Source organism: Podarcis bocagei (genome assembly GCF_964188305.1).
Source record: "Podarcis bocagei genome assembly, chromosome: 3".
In the NCBI taxonomy this organism is placed as follows: Eukaryota; Metazoa; Chordata; class Lepidosauria; order Squamata; family Lacertidae; genus Podarcis; species Podarcis bocagei.
In genome coordinates, this window is record NC_138127.1 from 90,046,599 (window position 1) to 90,065,510 (window position 18,912).

The 18,912-nt window shown below is 41.5% G+C and overlaps 1 protein-coding gene across 2 annotated transcripts in view; it reads right to left on the reverse strand.

The window, feature by feature from the left end:
* Positions 1-18,912, reverse strand: part of SRBD1 (S1 RNA binding domain 1) — a 179,325-nt gene that overhangs the window by 107,341 nt on the left and 53,072 nt on the right. For both annotated transcript variants that reach the window (XM_081188468.1, XM_081188467.1), the window contains one exon: positions 7,589-7,680. In XM_081188468.1, the coding sequence (XP_081044594.1) occupies positions 7,589-7,680 (92 nt within the window). The remainder of the gene's footprint in view (positions 1-7,588; positions 7,681-18,912) is intronic.

Consider the following 18,912-nt stretch of genomic DNA (forward strand, 5'->3'; position numbering starts at 1 on the left):
TAAGTCTCTAGCCCTCCTAGAAAGGAATTTATGGGGCAAAATGGGCAGGTATCTTCTAAGCAATTTCTGTGAAAGGAGAGTTAGTGTGGTGTGATCTCCACAATCTGGACCAGCAAGGCATTGCTGACTTCCCATGATAAGCAAATTTCTCTGATTTTGTGTTGTGCCATGCCCACCCCCATACCAGCTATTTTGCAACTAGTACCTCCATCTCTCTCTCTCAAAATTCACAATGTGCCCACTGGTCCAGAAAGACTGGTTACTTCTGCCTTGCATCCCAACACCAAAAAGGATTGTCTGAGGAAGATATAAGTATAGAGTGTGCTATGTTGGGTTGCAATGTGGTCAGTAAAAATTCCCAGAGGATTTCTTAGCCAATGATTTTTGCTCTCATTTCCACCAAGGGACCCTTAAAGGGACCAAAATGAACAACAACAACCCCATGAACCAAGCAATAATACCCTGGACTTTCTTGCAATATGCAGTCTGGCTGATTGACTCTGAAGCTATTTGCTCAATAAGCACTTTTCTGCAATGTTTCCTTGGTGTATGAATTGCAGAAGCTTAGCTTTCACCTCCTCTCCGAATACTATGACTTTAATTCTGAGCTAAAATCCAGTTACCTGAAAAACAGTCAATTAAGTCTGTCTTGTCTCATTTCTATTCTTAAGGGTGGGTAAAACTGCTTCCATGTAGGAATCAACTGATTTTGCTTCTAAGTAGTAGCCATTAAGAATCACCAGTGTTTCTCCAGCATCTGGAAGAAATGTGCTGGTCAAGGTTTTTTGTAAGGCAACACAGAAGCAATAGAGGGGAGGGAATTCCTTTCCTTCCTTCTCTCAAACAGCTGTTCTGGATTATGACACACTCATCTGTGCGATTTCATATTAGTGGTAGATTTCATTCTTTTTCAGAAGTCTACAAATCTGTGAACAAAAACATTTGGGATACACACTGTACTAAAATAGTCATCCATCAAGCCGAAGTTGCCTACCATCGCTCACTGAACTCCTTGGCTCCCCCTTTCCTCCCTTCCCTTTCCCAGCTCTTCATCTATCAAAATGTAGACTGCAAGCTCCTCGGGGCAGAGGACTTGTCCTCTTTGCTTCCAGTACTCTACAAAATGCCAAATAAATAGAATTTGTGCTAAATAATTAACATCTCTAAGGAATTTTATGTATGCTCAGTCTCAAGCAAAAGCGCTGGACAGAAAATCTTAGTGATTCAACTCTAAGGAGCCTGTTTCACACCTGCCTGCATACATATCGCTTAATAGCTCATCATTTGACTACTCAATGTTTTTGATGAGTGTCACCTGCCCATTCTGCGTTTGCAAGGACTCATTCCTTTAGTGCAACAGCACCCATGTTTTGTAACTCCCTGTCTCTTGGCACTAGGCAGGTACACGCAATACTGAAAACTTTTTTTAGTTTTGGCAATCCCACGCAGACACACGATTTAAGGTTTTTTTTTAATCTTTGCTTTAATGCAGGCAACCTTATGAATATCTGTTTTTCTTCTGATTCTGTATTTTAGCTGCATTTTATCTATAATTTTATCTGTGCACCCATTTGGAGAATACTTTGTTCAAGTGTTTTATAATATAGGTTTCTATCCCATTCTTAAGGAAATCAGCCCTGAGTGCTCACTGGAAGGACAGATCCTGAAGCTGAGGCTCCAATACTTTGGGCACCTCATGAGAAGAGAACTCCCTGGAAAAGACCCTGATGTTGGGAAAGATGGAGGGCACAAGGAGAAGGGGATGACAGAGGGCGAGATGGTTGGACAGGGTTCTCAAAGCTACCAGCATGAGTTTGACCAAACTGCAGGAGGTAGTGGAAGACAGGAGTGCCTGGCGTGCTCTGGTCCATGGGGTCACGAAGAGTCGGACACGACTAAACGACTAAACAACAACAACATATAGGTAAGGCACAGCAGAAACAGTCAAACACACCTGTGCTGTAAGAATTATAGATCATCATATTTTGAAGGTGACCTAGAACACTAGTGGCCCCTTGAGACAGCAGGCCCTGGGTTGCAATCCACTCAGCCCATGATCTAATCTAGTCTTGCAGGGAGAACTAGGGGGCGGGAGGAAGCCACCCATCTTAATAAATGTTGCCAATTGCTCCAGACCATTACTGGGCTACATGGACCAATGTAGGCCATCACCCGCTATCTGAGCTGACCTGGGGCGATTCACTATCTCTCTGCATCAGCTCCCTACATTCAAAATAGCAATAAGAGCAATCTTATTTGGCTGAAATATACAACAGCCAATGAACCAATCAACAAAGAACCCGTTCCCCTTTTGCTGAGACAATTGGATTTTGGTGGGTTTCATTAAAAAATATATATGCTATGCTGAACAGAAGCAGAGGCAGCTTTTACCAGAGATTACAGATCACCGGAATCAGAATTATAGATTATCAGAATGATAGATCTTAAAAGGCTACCAAACAGTGCACAACTTCATTTTACAAAAGCCTCCTCTGACTGAGTTTATATAACTACTCTTTATTAGCAGATACAGGTCTCTTCACTTTATTTTGTCAGATTAATTCTCCCTTGCTCCTCACTATCTTATTTTGTACTGAGTGAAATGCTAAAGTGGCAAACCGGGTTAGGATCACAGCTATCTTGTGCAACGCCTGCAAAACCTTTTATTTTAATTCCAAATGCCACACTTCATCATGCAGCTGTCAGCTGCTGTCGTTGTTTCAATGTACTGAACTAAATCACGCCGGCACACAACTTGACGTCGATTAACACAATTAAAACGAAAAGAGAAAAAGTCAGATTTCCTTGATTTAAGTGTGACCTCGTGGCCTACCAAACCAAAATGGAGATCCAGTAAACAAGAAAAAAACAAAATCACCACAGAAACTAATCTCACCAGACTAGACATCTCGCTAAACCTACATGATGACCCGCCAAGTGCTGTCACTTTCCCTGAGAGGCAGGCATTTAATGCCCCCCTAACTATGTATGAACATTTTATTCATTATAGGCTTCCAAGCAACTTGAACAGATTCTATTATTACTTGCATATAGTATTAAGTTCAGGGCTTTTTCAAATCAACATTTGTCTGCAAACGCAATGATGAAATTTGTAACTGGAAATTGCATTCTTGCAGAGGGCAAGAAATTACAGGCCTCCCGTGTGTGTGTGTGTGTGTGTGTGTGTGTCAGTGTCAATGTTCAGCCCTTATGGACACCCCAAGTGCTGCCACCAGTTCTACTTCTGCCACCTGAGGCTACAAGGGGCCGGATTGGCTGGTGCCATTTTTGGGATGCACGTTCAACTCTGTCCATCTACCTTTTGCCCGGAATATATGCAGCCGCTGGGAGAGAGAGCAAAGTGTAATGTCTGACATGGTGAGAGCATGCAGCCTCAACCTGGAGTCACGAGGCTGAATCCAACGAAGTCCTACTCAGAGTAGACCAATGGGTATGACTAACGTAGGTCCATCAATTTCAGAGAGTCTGCTTTGAGTCTAACTGTGTAGGCTTTGGACCGGGGAACGGAGTAGCAAAGCCAATCCCAGAGGACTTGAATTGACCACCTATCATTGGATAGGTGCAGAGTCCAAGCTCCACTTTCTGAAGGCGTCAGTTGCCCTATGGGGTTCCCTGTAGAAACTCTGTAAGGCAGCTGACACCAGTGGGCTTGCTCTAACCGACAGACAGCTGACCAGAGGTTAGAGCAAGACTCCTTTTTCAATGAACAAATGAGAGTACACATTAAGCCTCCCGACCGTGCACTGTAATTAGGCACATATAGCATCAGGTAGGTGTACTTTGGGGAAATGGCCTCGCAGGCCAAAGCAGGAGCTGTACGGGGTCTACCATATTTTTTGCTCTATAAGACGCCCTTTTTCCCCTCCAAAAATTAAGGGGAAATGTGTGTGCGTCTTATGGAGCGAATGCAGGCTCCATGGCTTCAGCGAAAACAATGCGAAGCCTCCGGAGCTCTCCTGGCTTCGTTTCGCTGGAGAGGCGCTGCGCAGCTTTCCCTCTCTGCGCAGCGCCCCTTCAGTGAAGCGGGAGGAGAAATGGAAGGGGCTCAGTTTTTCCTGCCGCTTCGCTGAAGGGGTGCTGCGCAGAGAGGGAGAGATTCTTTTCTTTCTTGTTCTCCCCTTCTAAAACTAGGTGCGTCTTATGTTCGGGTGCATCCTATAGAGCAAAAAATACGGTAATTAGGTCAACAAGCTGAAGGCTCTCCATGCCGGGCTTAGCTGGTTGCAACCCATGGATCCTAGCAAAGTGAAGGAGGTAAGGAATAAGTTTGTCCTTCCTCCCCGAAAACTGGAGAAGAAAGCATAGAGAATGGTCTTTCTGAAGACTGCCCTGTGCCCACAGGTCAGGAGAGCTGACGGCAGCAGTAGGCAGTAGAAGCAAGACGGCCTTCTCAGTACTGATGCCCTCCCTGTGGAACTCCCTTCCATCAGATGTTAAGGAAATAAACAACTATCTGACTTTTAGGAGAAATCTGAAGGCAGTCCTGTTAAGGGAAGTTTTTAATGTTTGATCTTTTATTGTGTTTTTAATGTTCTGATGGGAGCCGTCCAGAGTGGCTGGGAAAACCCAGCCACATGGGCAGGGTATAAATAATAACTTATTATTACTTACTTACTTACATATTAATATTAATTAATAATATTAATATTATTATAGGGATGCGGGTGGCGCTGTGGTCTAAACTACTGAGCCTAGGGTTTGCCGATCAGTAGGTCGGCGGTTTGAATCCCCGCGACTGGGTGAGCTCCCATTGCTCGGTCCCTGCTCCTGCCAACCTAGCAGTTTGAAAGCATGAAGTGTAGGTAGATAAATAGGTACCGCTCCAGCGGGAAGGTAAACAGCGTTTCCGTGAACTGCTCTGGTTTGCCAGAAGTGGCTTAGTCATGCTGGCCACATGACCCGGAAGCTGTACGCCGGCTCCCTCGGCCAGTAAAGCGAGATGAACGCCGCAACGCCAGAGTCATCCACGACTGGACCTAATGGTCAGGGGTCCCTTTACTTTTACCTTACTATTTTATTATTATTATTATTGCTGCTACTACTACTAAGGGAGGGGATGGATGAACAGAGCTGGAGGTTCTCAACCATCACCTCAGGAACTATCACAGCAAGAGCGATAGTCATTCCTTCTATCGATATGGTTGCAGGACTACATTCTACGTGGCTCTCCAAACCAGACCGTAGCTGGTCATGTGAACTCATCCTTGAATTGCAACCTGCCAAGCTTTGCACACGTGCAGTTGCTATTTATTCATATTTTGCCCCCCACCCACTTGACAAAACACTCTGCACATCTCTATTTTTGAGGAAATACAGTATTGATTTTTGAAGATTCCGGGTGCTAAACAAACAGCAAAGGCCCTTACTATTTCACTTAAAGAGCAAGTTAGTCAAAATAACATGGAATTGAAACTCACAACTGGAGGAGATGGAAGCAAAATCTTTCAATAAAATAGAGTGGACATTGCAGTTCAATTAAAGGAAAGTTAAGGGTTAGGGTTTCTAAAAAAAAAGAGAAGAATTTATTGAATAAATATTGGCTGGTAAATGTTTCTATAGATAAGGAGAAATTAAAGGAAAAAGCACAGAGATGTGAGACAGAGGAAGAAACATGATAGATTCTGGCAAGCGATGAATGAGAAGCACAAAGTCTGATGAGGAGAGAAATCAGAAATAAAAGATCAGCAGGAACTACAGATGAACCTATCTGACAGTATTAACGTTAAAAATATATAGATTAACTTTTTGTGTTCTAAGTATTTGTTTGGTTTAGAAACAATCTAAAGGCATTATAATGGACACAAAATTAAACACGTGAAAAGCCAAAAGTTCCCAAAATTATTATTACGTTTTTCAGCTGAAGTACTCAAGAATGGACAGATCAGTTAATTTCTAGTCTGAATCAATTTTCCAAGTGTTCTTACCTAAGTCTACAAAGTTTAGCTTCTGCATTAACCTGTTTTTTAAATTATTATTATTATTTTAAGAAAACCACACAAAGAGGAAAGTTCATATTTAAATCTCATATTTAAATCATATTTAAATCTGAGATCTTTCGATGAAGGGTGGTATGTAAATTGAATAATCAATAATAATAATATGCATTTATCACAAATTCACGTTAAAGAACATATTGTAGCTCAATGCTCACATTTCTATATGTATTTTATTCTAAAATATGAATTTCAATGCATTTTGGTACTTTACTTTTTTAGCCCAAAAGTGTATCAAAAAATTTGGGGAAATGAAAAATTCAAAGGATAGCATTATCCTGTTCTGCACACTGGGAAGTGCAGATTTGGTCAATTTGCATCAATATTCATAGAAATTAAGTTCTTCAAACATCACTAGCAGTAAACATAGTTCGTATTATGCAAGTACAGATATGTTTCAGGTCACCACTTTCCCTTTACAAAGACTGTTAAATTATTGTTAATGAGACATTCCCACATACAGCCAGTATAAAGCACTTCTCAGTATGCCTAGCTGAGATGGCTTGCAACTCCCACAGTCCATCTCTGTCTGGGCTTGTTTATGCTGGCCACTGTTATGATGGAAGGGTAAAATGCCCCCTTTTTAGAAAAAGAATGTGTTTGCCAATATCCTATAACTTCTGGAAGTACCTTTGCAATTTTGATACCCCCTGCAATGAGAAACAGGTTTCTTTATCCAGGGAGAATGTGTTTGGACGTAACACTAAACCACGGTTTAGCACTACGCGGGTGAGCCCCTCCCACCTATTCACAAGAGACAAATATTTGGAATATTTTGCTTTTAATGAACTCTGCTTGTCATTTAGTCCTAACTGGGCTTGTGGTTAAACACTAACTATAGTTAATTTCAACAAGCTGGCTTCATTGCCCATGGTTTGAAGTTGGCTTCTTTTGAAATTAACCATAGTTAGCATTTAACCACAATCTCCAGTTCAGACGAAACAAGATATTGTGGTTATTTAAAATTTCTAAATTCTTCCTCTTGGCCACATAAGACAAGAAGATAGATAGACACGCAGGGTGAATAAGTGAGCATGAGGAAGATGAGTACATTTCTGTAGTGTTAAACCAAGGTTTAATCTTATGCCCGAATACAGCCACAGAGAGATAAATTATGTAAAAGCTATCACATTCAGTTATTCCTCGTTTAATTTCCCTATTGGAGCTATTTCTACCTAAGAAGCAGATACCAAATTATCAAGATACAGCCTTTTCAAGCATATTAGATATATTAGTCGATATGTCAGATGCCCGTGGCAGTAAGTATACTACATATGGCATTAAATAAACAAAAAAATATGCTGGTTTCCTATCATGTAAATATGAGGGAGACATGAATCCCAATTATATGGCTCAATCCTAGGCAACAAGTAGGTCATCACAGTATTTACATATTTACAGCAAGTAGAGTTCTCAATTTATAATTTGTTTCAAAGATGATGAAAAGAAATAATGAAAGGAAATTCATAAAGAGTTAAGGGCGGCAACAGTAATATTATCTTCTCTTATTTAAGTGGTTGTACATATATATACATTATGAGTGTCATGAAAATACTGAAGTAGCCAATAATTACCTGCACTTCGTAGGTTAGGATCTAAATCAGGCATCTCCTTGGTAGCTTCTGGACTAACACTGTATATTGAGGCTCCTGCTTCGTTGGTAATGCTGCAAAACAGAAAGCAAATCATTAAAACCTTGCAACACAAAATACATTTTTTAAAAATCTTAATAATGGGTACACAAAATATAAAGATACAGGCTCAACGCTTGTAAAATCTGCAACATCCATTATATGAAAGTACAATTTTGTGTGATCTTGGGCTGTGATCCTAAACATACATTCTTGAACTGAAATATAAGAGATTTATTTCAAAAATTTAGGAGCTGTAATATTCCACATCACCTCTCACCCACGCCACCTTTTCCTTTGATTTCAATATGTCACAGGTAAATGAAAAAGTGCTGTTGGATTCTTATTTTTGTTCCCCCTCCCATCTGAAAATTGTATCTCCCTTCTCCATCTTAGACTGTTTACATACGAACACGCTCCACTGTTTTCAACAGAGCTTGTGAAAGACTGCATCCTATCTTTTACACTGGGCTTTGTACTCCTCACACCAATTGTTATTTCACAAAAAGCATTCTGAACACATATAAAAATGTGTGTATCTGTCATAAAAGCATCTGCATACGCAACTGAATGAGATACAGAGTTGTAAAGAACTTTGCAAAACTGGAAATCACTAATTGCTAAAACTATTTTTCTTTCTTTCCACTATAAACTTTATTTAGGGCACATTTTATAAAAAGCTAAGATAACACAAGTAACGAGACATAACACGGCCCGCCCACCAGAACTAGAACCACTCTGTTCCTAATTGCAACATATTTTTTCTAAAATTATAAATCGGAAATTACAGCCGACTGGAGTGTTGTCAACAGTCTTTTTTTCTCCCCCCCCCCACCCCCGAATCTCGAAAGCAGCTTTACTAAATAAAGCAAAATATATAATGTCAGCTACTTCTCTTCAGAGTCCGGGTGCATTTGATGGGCACACTGATTTATTACACATTTCTGTGAAACAGCAGACACATAATTATCTCCTTTTTATTTTGCACTTAATTAATATTTGTACATGGTTCTGTGTATTATGAAAAGTGGCCCTGGAAATTTTATTCAAGTCAGTTGAGATTCAAATGCAAAAATAACACACACACCAGTTCAGTGTGGGGCTACTTACCCCTCCCTCTCTCACACACTCCTATACATGCATTTTTCTGCGTTCCTAAATATAAAGCACAAAACCAGCTCGCAAGATTGGAATAAAACCTATCATTTTTGTTCCTATCCTGACTTAACAGAGAGCACCAGGGTTCTCCCGCATCCACACCCACAGCTGTCTTCTCTAAAAAGTAGCAGCATCACAACATCACATACAAGGCCAGCTTTAAAACCTGAAGTTGCCAGTCCCCCAAAGGCAGAAGTATCACCTTTCCTTTGCTTAGGCACACTTCAAATGTCCCCAAAGTTTGAATCAGAATGAGATATGAAGGTGAACTGAAATAGCGATCAAGGCTGTATGGTATTTGAACCAGGCCAACGGAGAAATCTTGAGGGGAGGATCGGCTGGGATAAAACGAACTCGTTCCCACCTACTACCGAAAACCTCCAACTGAATACATTGAGAGAGACAATGAGATTTCTGTTCGTAGCAAAGAACCAGTCCCATTAAAGATCTACAGGTCAGAGGCAATTGGGCTCAATTTTATTCATATATTCAAAGTCCGAGTTCCATACAGCTGCGGAAGTTGCCAAGAAATCACTTATGGAGAAGGAAGCTTTGAGAAGTAAGTAAATAATGATCAAGAGCCCCACCCCACCAACAAATGTGTGGGTAACTCTACTAGCTTTAGGATGGAGGTATTACATGGGTGGGACGTGGGTGGCACAGTGGATAAAACCTCAGTGCCTAGGACTTGCTGATCGTATGGTCGGCGGTTCGAATCTCCGCGGCGGGGTGAGCTCCCGTTGTTCGGTCCCAGCTCCTGCCCACTAGCAGTTCGAAAGCACCCCTAAGTGCAAGGAAGGTAAACGGCGTTTCCTTGTGCTGGACTGGTGCTGGCTCACCAGTGCAGCTTTGTCACGCTGGCCACGTGACCCGGAAGTGTCTCCGGACAGCGCTGGCTCCCGGCCTCTTAAGTGAGATGAGCGCACAACCCTAGAGTCGGTCACGACTGGCCCGTACGGGCAGGGGTACCTTTACCTTTACCTTTTTATTACGTGGGTGTACCTGGCCAGAAAGGCAGGCAGGAACCAGACCAATTAACACACTTTCAGAATGCTCTGAATTATAACACAGATAGCTAACAACGCAACTTGAGAATGCAAGTCTCCTCCTCTGATTCACAGGTTTGAAAAATGGAGAGGGAGGGAAGGGGAGAATTAACTTTAGTAGTAGGTGGATGGTTAGTTTTCTTAGAAGCAAATTTGCTTTTAAATCACTTCTCTAACATTTTCAAGACTCCAATACAAAAGAAAAGCCCAAACTGAAACATATTTATTCTGTTTCAAAAAGCCGTTTTTCAGCATTCCATTCATCATTAATGGCATTTATAAGCAACACTTTCCCAGACAAAAATGAGTTTTTGGAGTCTCATTTGAAAATGCTCCAGATTGCTAAAACTGCTGGTTACTTATTCTAGCTGAAATTCAGTGTGTATATATAGACTTGACTGAGGTCAGGTAATAATGCCAAAAGTTTTGCAGAGAAAAGTTTTAAATCATATTCCTTAGGACGCACAAGAGGAATTGCCTCCCTAGTAATTTATCTCAAGACTCTTGTCAATTATACTTGGACACGACTGCAAACATTTTCAAATGTGTATTTTGTCTCTTAAATAAACCACATTAAAATACCGTCCAAGTTAAACACATTTTACTTCACAGTAGCATAAGAATAGGATTGGAAATCTACACAATGACACGATGCCTGGATTTTCTCAAGACCGTCGTCTGGAAGTAATTTTTATTTATTCATTAATGACATAAAAAGCAACTTAACAGGTATCCAAAGATAACCAGTATACTATTGATTTTCAACCATGAATATTTTAAATCATTTATTAGATCAGTGAACACTGATTATTTTGCTCCTGGAGCTAACCTTGCTGAACAGCCCAAGGAAAACTACCCTCTTCTAAATAAAGGATATTGGAGAAATAAATTGCTTAAAAGTAAAGAAAATAACAGAGTCAGAAAAGGGGAGAAGCACTTCTGTGGAAAAATGCATTTGCAAGATTTGCATGCCTTTTTTTTACATATGCAAAAAATACTTAAATGATATCAGATACAAATGGAGTATGCTCTCAAGCAAAGCATACAATGTATTTAAAAATTTACAGATACAGTAAAGTGATTTCCCTGCCTGTATGTCAAGATCTCTTACAACCAGTAGAAACGGCACATAAATATATATGACACAAAATACTATCTTGAAAGTTTGTGCTTTCTTCTTTTTGTGAGGACAAAATATTGCATGCAACTGTCAGGAAAATTAAAGGCATTACTGAGGAGGTATTTTCCAGAGGAAAAATCTACTATTATAATTCTTGCTGAGAATCCCCCCCCCCAAGCCCAGATGTAATTACACTTATTGCAGCTCAAATTGGAATACTCCCTCACGAAACAGGAGGCAGCATGAACAGAAGGGCATGTTTATAGCGAACGTTTCACCCACTGTTAAATAATAAGTAAGTCTACAAAATCTTATCTGTTTCTGAACTGCATATGCATGATTGCCTGTGCAGATTAGGTGAATCTTGTATATTTTATTCTTGGTCAGTTTTACTATGCTTCGTGCACTGTATGCTGTACAAGGAGCCACAGATGGGAAACTCGTTGTTCTAGGCGGTGTCTGACATGAGGTGGGATAAGGCAAGACATCACCCTGTCTATGTCTGCTCAAAAGGACAACCTAAAAGTATCCCACTTCTTTTCAACGGATGTAACAGAGTCTGGTCTAATTTGCAACAGAGCCTTATCTGTGGCAGCCCCCAAATTGTGGAATTCACTCCCCACAAAGACACATCAGGCACCTTCATTATACAGCTTTTGTAATATACTGAAGACATACTTCTTTGCCACTTAAGAAATATTTAGGACCCACCTCAAGTTATAATTGTAATGTGTTTCAAACTGTTCTTAATGCTTCATTATACTCTGTTGTGACTCGCCCTGGGACCTTGTGGTGAAGGGAGGATAAAAATAAATAAAAGTCCCTTTCCTTTTTTTCCTCCCACTTCAGGTTCTAGCTTTGAGCCACACAAAGGATGAAGAAAAAGAACAGAAGCAAAAGGAAGAGGAATATTAAATGCCACAAAGAGCATGGAGATTTTGAGGTTTGATTCTTGGTGACGATCACACAAGAAATGTCTTTTTAAACATTTGTCTTTTAATTAAGCATAAACAATATTTAACTGGCTTCTTTAAACGATAATAAAACAAACGTCCGCACCACACATCAAGTGTCATGGAAGGCTGAAGTCACATATTCCCTGCCATCCCTGAATAATAAGGTTATAATTGGTGAGGTGGACTGCACAGAATGTTGGACTAGTTCCACAGCCGTTAAACTCATGGGTGATCCTAGACCAGAGCTCCTTGGAAGGGAACCACAGGATAAATATGAACAAAAGTCAACCTCATAATGGCTGTCCCTGGCCTCAAAATAGTCTGTTCCTGGCGTCAAGTTCCAAGCTCAGAGCCCTCTCACTGCAATGTGCATCATCCTGGCTCAATCGGTACAAATGTAAACAGTTCCAGCAGATGACTGGAATGAGATAAAGGTAAAGCCCTTCACACTTTTAACAGATCTGTACAAATGATAAATAAGCAGTACCAAATGGATCGAAATTTTAAGAGCGCTGTTAGAAACAAATTCAGGGGATAGCGTGAGCAGAGTTAAAGTCATCAGGTTTCTAGGATTAATTTGGTCCATACATTTTCTTCTTTGAAGTTCAATATATGGAAGACAGTGATATTAAATAAATTTAAGAAAAGAATAGGGGAAACAGCGTGTCTCATGTGGATTTTTAATCTATTTCATCCCCCCTTTACTTAAAGACTGGGGGGGAGGGAACAGAGCACGAATCTGGCACTCTCTGTACATCTTACTCATAGTTGGTTGCCCTCTCAAAATTAAAATATATAAAACAGGCAAAGGAGAAATCCTTTTACTCCTATTTGTGAAGAATGCAAAATATTCTGCGGCACACAGAATTCACTCCAAAGTGATTAATTTGTCCTAATTGATGAACAATTAGGTATGCAAAAAAGCTTACATATTCAATGCACATAGTCTAATACAAAGATCCTAAGATGTCCACCATTCTCTCTTGGACATGCTGTTTTTAATCTCAGGTGCCGTTACATACAATGAAAATCATTGGGGGGGTGGGGGGCTGAAGAGACTTTTCCCAGAAGAATGAAAGCAATGAGGATTGCAAAGTGCTTTGTGCAATAAATATGTAAAACGTGAGGTTTAATTATAGGTGATTGAAGATCCTAACTGCATTATCCTGGGCTCCTTCCAAAGGAAGAGGGGTGTAAATTGAAATAAACAGTAATAATTTTATCCAGTAAAAAATGGCAGCAGGTGGTGTGTTGGAGAGTCACCCTCCCAACACTAGTCATGGCCGTTTACCAGGACTGGACTGTGGTGGGGCAGGAGAGCCTCAAGGTTGGAGCTGTGGAAGAACTTCTTCATACAGTAGTAGGGAGTTTGCTACCACCAAATGATGGTGATGATCTTAATTACCCACCCTCCACCCTAAGGCCCCAGGCTAGCTTACAACATTAAAATCAGGCTTCCTCAACCTTGGCCCTCCAGATGTTTTCGGCCTACAACTCCCATGATCCCTAGCTAGCAGGACCAGTGGTCAGGGATAATGGGAATTGTAGTCTCAAAACATCTGGAGCAGCCTTTCTCAACCTGTGGGTCCCCAGATGTTGTTGAACTACAACTCCCATCACCCCTAGCTAGCAAGGCCAGAGCTCAGGGGTGATGGGAGTTGTAGTCCAACAACATCTGGGGACCCACAGGTTGAGAACCGCTGAGGATGGCCGAGTTTGAGGGAGCCTGATTAAAACCTTTTAAATCAGGCTTCCTCAGCCTCAACCCTCCAGATGTTTTTGGCTTACAACTCCCATGATCCCTAGCTAGCAGGACCAGTGGTCAGGGATGATGGGAATTGTAGTCTCAAAACATCTAGAGGGCCGAGGTTGAGGAAGCCTGCTTTAAATCAACTTTCAAGTACAAAATATACAACTCAGGCATCAAAGATCAGAGTAAAGAGGTGTATTTGGGGTATTTGCCCAAAGTGGTAGAGTGAAGTTACCAGAAGCATACTTGTGGGGAAGGAGATCCACAGTTTGGGATGCAGCACAGAGTCCTGCCATCCAACGTGGAAAATGTACAACCATTTATTATTAATCACTAAATCCACTTGGAGACGCTTTGCAGGAAGCAGCTGATAAATGGAACGAAACAAATACAGTGGTATCTCGGGTTAGGAACTTAATTCATTCTGGAGGTCTGTTCTTAACCTGAAACTGTTCTTAACCCGAGGTACCACTTTAGCTAATGGGGCCTCCTGCCACTGTCGCGTGATTTCTGTTCTCATCCTGAAGCAAAGTTCTTAACCCGGGGTAATATTTCTGCATTAGCGGAGTCTGTAACCTGAAGCATCTGTAACCCGAGGTACCACTGTAAATAAATCTGTGCTAATTGGTGTGCACATTGGCAGACAGGCATGTTGGCCAAAGCTATAGATGCTGTTGAGAAGTATAATGAAAGCAAAAGGGAAGGAAGGAGGCTATTTTTCTCTTTCCTCCCCTGCACGCCCCCCCCCCCTAAAATGGAACTCAGAAAGTGGTCAGATAAAACTCACTTGAACACCAACCAACTATTATTCCTTTCTCAGTTATTCTCAGCAACTTGTTTGCTTTGCAAGTCAAATCAAGGAAACCCCCGTGAACAGCATCAGAACTTATCAGACAGTAGCAAAGAGCATTATGTTCATCGCCAGTTCTCTAAATGTGTTGCTTTAGCACCATCTGGTGACTGCCTGTGCTTACTGCTGGAAATTCTGCGGGGAAAACCTAAATGATAAATTATACTTCTTTTAGTACACTGCAGACATACATACAAGCAAAATTAAGCTAATCATGTTTTCTCTTTATTACATGTCAAGAACATTTGGAATTATTATTCTTATTGGAAGGGTTAGATTTATTAAGCTGAAACCAGCCGCCAGGATGATTATCACATGGAACTGTTCTGGAGGGCTGAGGGACCCTCATTGAAAAACGGCACCTCCCCTTCCCCCAGCAAGAATCTCTACTGGATTCCAGTCCCTTCCACAAGCATTCAAGGCCTTTTCACTTGCAGAAGAGACACTCTGGATCCAGCCCAGGGAGCTCTGCAACATACAATACTCAAACCAGCTTTCTATTTTATTAGCACTCAAGACAGGCATTAACATATCCACACTTTATAGAAAGAGATCGCATTTTCCAGTACTTTCAATGAATCTCATTTTTACTAATTAGGATTTTAAAAAAATCCATGCTAAAGTGTGGATGCCAGGGACAGCCCACACATACAGCAAGGTGAGGCAACAGGTGGCAGGATCCAGAGGGGTGGCAGATCCCAATGTCAAAGTTTATCCCCTCCTCCTTGTCCCCAATATAGATCTTCACTCCCCACTTCTTACCTGACAGTGGGGTGTGTGTTGTTTTGTGGTTCACCTCAGGCACCAAAATGTCTTAGTCTGGCTCTGGTGGATGCCCTAGCTGAAACTGGGAGTGCCCCAACAACTGGTGACATCCCCACCTTCATAGTCCTCTGAATTACAGGACATTATTACACTGGCCCTTTCAAGCAGACCTGCTTGGGTAGCAGCTACCTCCCTGTGGCACAGTTCCAAGCCTCTAGGCAGTTTCATCTGAGTTTACCATGAAAAGTTAGAGAAGGTAATTAATTACATCTTTCTTTTTAACCACAGCAAGCTTTGGAGCAGGGCATAGCACAGTGGTAAACTGCTTCTCCAGTAGTGATGTACGGAAGTGAGAGCTGGACCATAAAGAAGGCTGATCGCCGAAGAATTGATGCTTCTGAATTATGGTGCTGGAGGAGACTCTTGAGAGTCCCATGGACTGCAAGAAGATCAAACCGATCCATTCTGAAGGAAATCACCCCTGAGTGCTCACTGGAAGGACAGATCCTGAAGCTGAGGCTCCAATACTTTGGCCACCTCATGAGAAGAGAAGACTCCCTGGAAAAGACCCTGATCCTGGGAAAGATGGAGGGCACAAGGAGAAGGGGATGACAGAGGACGAGATGGTTGGACAGTGTTCTCAAAGCTACCAGCATGAGTTTGACCAAACTGTGGGAGGCAGTGGAAGACAGGAGTGCCTGGCGTGCTCTGGTCCATGGGGTCACGAAGAGTCGGACACGACTAAACAACTAAACAACAACAAAACTGCTTCTGCTTCACATGCAGAAGGTACCTGGTTCCATCCTCACTACTTCTTATAGGTCTTTTCCACCTTGCCTGAGAGGCGGGGGTCCTGATTTCAGCTACAAAAGCTGAGGCTGCTGAAGACTCTTGGGCTGGGGTGTTGAGGGTGGCTGACTCTTGTTGAGTGTGGCTGCTGTTGCTATTGGGCTTTTGTATCTGTTTAAAGACTTTGTTATTTATGTGGAAATTATTCAGTTTGGTTTTGTATTTTTTTAATGTTTTATTTATTGTTTATGACTACTTAGAATTATGTTGCAGCTATGCATTTTGTTCACGCTGTGAGTCGCCTTGAGCACGGTTTGAACTGTGGAAAGTTATAAAACTATGAATGTATGTAGAAGAGCTGCAGCTTTTGGAGTTCTCAGAGATCTTTTGGGAGCTCCTCGCAATTCTGTTTTTTGATGTTTTCATCTCCCTGGACAATTTGGTTTCGCCAACAAACTCAGCCAGCCCATTCCACTGCTCACTGCTAATTACGGATCATTTATGAACAAGTGAAAAAGGACCAGACTCAATACAGATCCTTGGAGGAACCCGTGTATTATATGCCTCCTTTGTGAGAACTTCCTACTTCTTCCTACTCTCTGCTTCCTGCTGTGTAACCAGTTCCTGATCCACAAGAGTACCTCTCCACTCATCCTATAATGATATTATTATTTATTAATATTATTATTAATTAATTATTTATACCCCACCCATCTGGCTGGGTTTCCCCAGCCACTCTGGGCGGCTTCCAACAAAATATAAAAATACAATAGTCCTTAGATATTAAAAGCTTCCCTAAACAGGGCTGCCTTCACATGTCTTCTAAAAGTCTGGTAGCTGTTTTTTCCTTTGACATCTGGTGGGAGGGAGTCCTATGGCTGCTAAACTTATTTAGGAGTCTTTAGTGAGGGAGTTTATCAAAGGCTTTTTGAAACATCTGGGGGGCCAGACAACATTTCATACTCTGGCCATACATTTCATAATTTTACCATGTTCCTCACTTTACTCCCCTTGCCCCAGTACAAACAAAACGTTACCATGATTAGGTGGACAGAGCAAAACCACATGCAGATACACAAATTCTGATACGTCCATGGTACCACCCCACCTTCCTCTGTTACCGTTCAACAAAGCAGCACTTCACTTTTTCAACACACTGCCGCCACCCCACTGCCAAATCACCAGATCAAGTACAATGTGCTTATCAAGTCTGTCCTTCTGTCTCTAGAGAATGCAGCCAACATGACCTTCATCAAACAGACTCAAGCTCCAACAATAAAGAGGTCAGGAGCTTAATTCTGCTCTTGAGAAGACTAACCCTTCCTAATTTATTCCTAAGTGGTACTTGTGCTCTTGTAGGCCGTGGCACAATTCTAGAAGCATATTCCATGTGTTTGCCAATACAGATGGAATGTAACTCCGCCCTGGTCATCTGTTTTCTTTAAGGTAGATTCTCAATACATTAAAGTGTTGTTTTTTTAAGGGGGGCAAAAACCCCTTTCCCTCTTGCGAAACGAATGCCATCTATCCTCTATTGGATTTAAATCTCTACTTTAGCTCGCTCAACACTGTTCCTTATTCTCCCCATAAATGCAGTACAAACATTTTGTAAACAGATACTTTCAAGGTTATGTCAAAGGAAGCTCTTGTAATGTTTGATGAGTGAAAAGGAGATGAATTTGCAACCGTATTTCTGCACGCATACAAGAGGAGGCCTGGTTTTTAGCCCAGTTCTCAAAAAAATGTCAACTGGAAGTAGAAGGAACACGAGCGCTTATTTCAAACATTGCGGCCTGTCAATGTGAAGAATTCCCCAAAAATTCAAGATAAAGAAACCCTTTCACTATAAACTGAAGCAACACAGTGTGCTTACAATAAAATGCACCAGGTACAATCAGGATTCAAAACATGCCAAGCAAAGCATCAATGCTAGGCCAACAAGTTGGGTAGAAAGAAAACACAATAAGAACACAGCCGGCACCTAATCATCATAGACTTAAGAACTGAGTAAGTTGAACTACTGTCAGCAGCCCATGGCAACAGCTGAATTGTGCATAATTCTAAACCACGAATGCTTCTCAAAGGCAATTTCTTGCCAATTTCTTCCTGACAAAGTCAAACGTGGTGGTTTTTTTTTTGTACGCGCCCACATGTGCGCTCAGATAAATAAATAAATTCAACTCCAATTAAGTTAGCAGAATGTTGGATTGACAGTTCGCAGTGCCAGAGCCAAACCCAGCCCTAGCGAGAAAGGACCCTAGAGGCAATGGGGCGGCATTCACTTACACCAGGTCCCCATTTGGCAGCTAAACCTGAGAATGCATTTGGAGGCCAGCTACGGGTCAAGGAAGGTGGCATATGTCTCAAAAATCATGCATCTCAGACGGGGATTGTCAGCCTTGCCGTGTGCCATCATCCTTGGTAAATCCCTGCCATGGAAAAATACACGTATTTTCACTTGTGTGGGAGAAAAGCGTCGTGATTTGACAGCCGATTCGAGGAAGGTTGGATTTATGTCCAATTTTATTATTTTGTTAACCTTAGGATCTTTTGGAATAACTCATGTATCAAATACTGACATATTTAATCATTCTCTCACATTTTACAGAGCTTATTGAAACCCCTCTTCTCAATAAATTTAAAGGAGTCAGGGAAAGTTCATGAAGAACAATGTTTATAAGTGGGGGGGGGGGGAGAGAGAAATCACAGTACCCTGAAACATGAGAAATTGAGAATACATCGACATAATACAGTATTTCCCCTTCCCCCATCAGACATACACTTTTGATATTCTCTAAGCTACAACTTTATTTGGTGAAAATCATATCGGTTA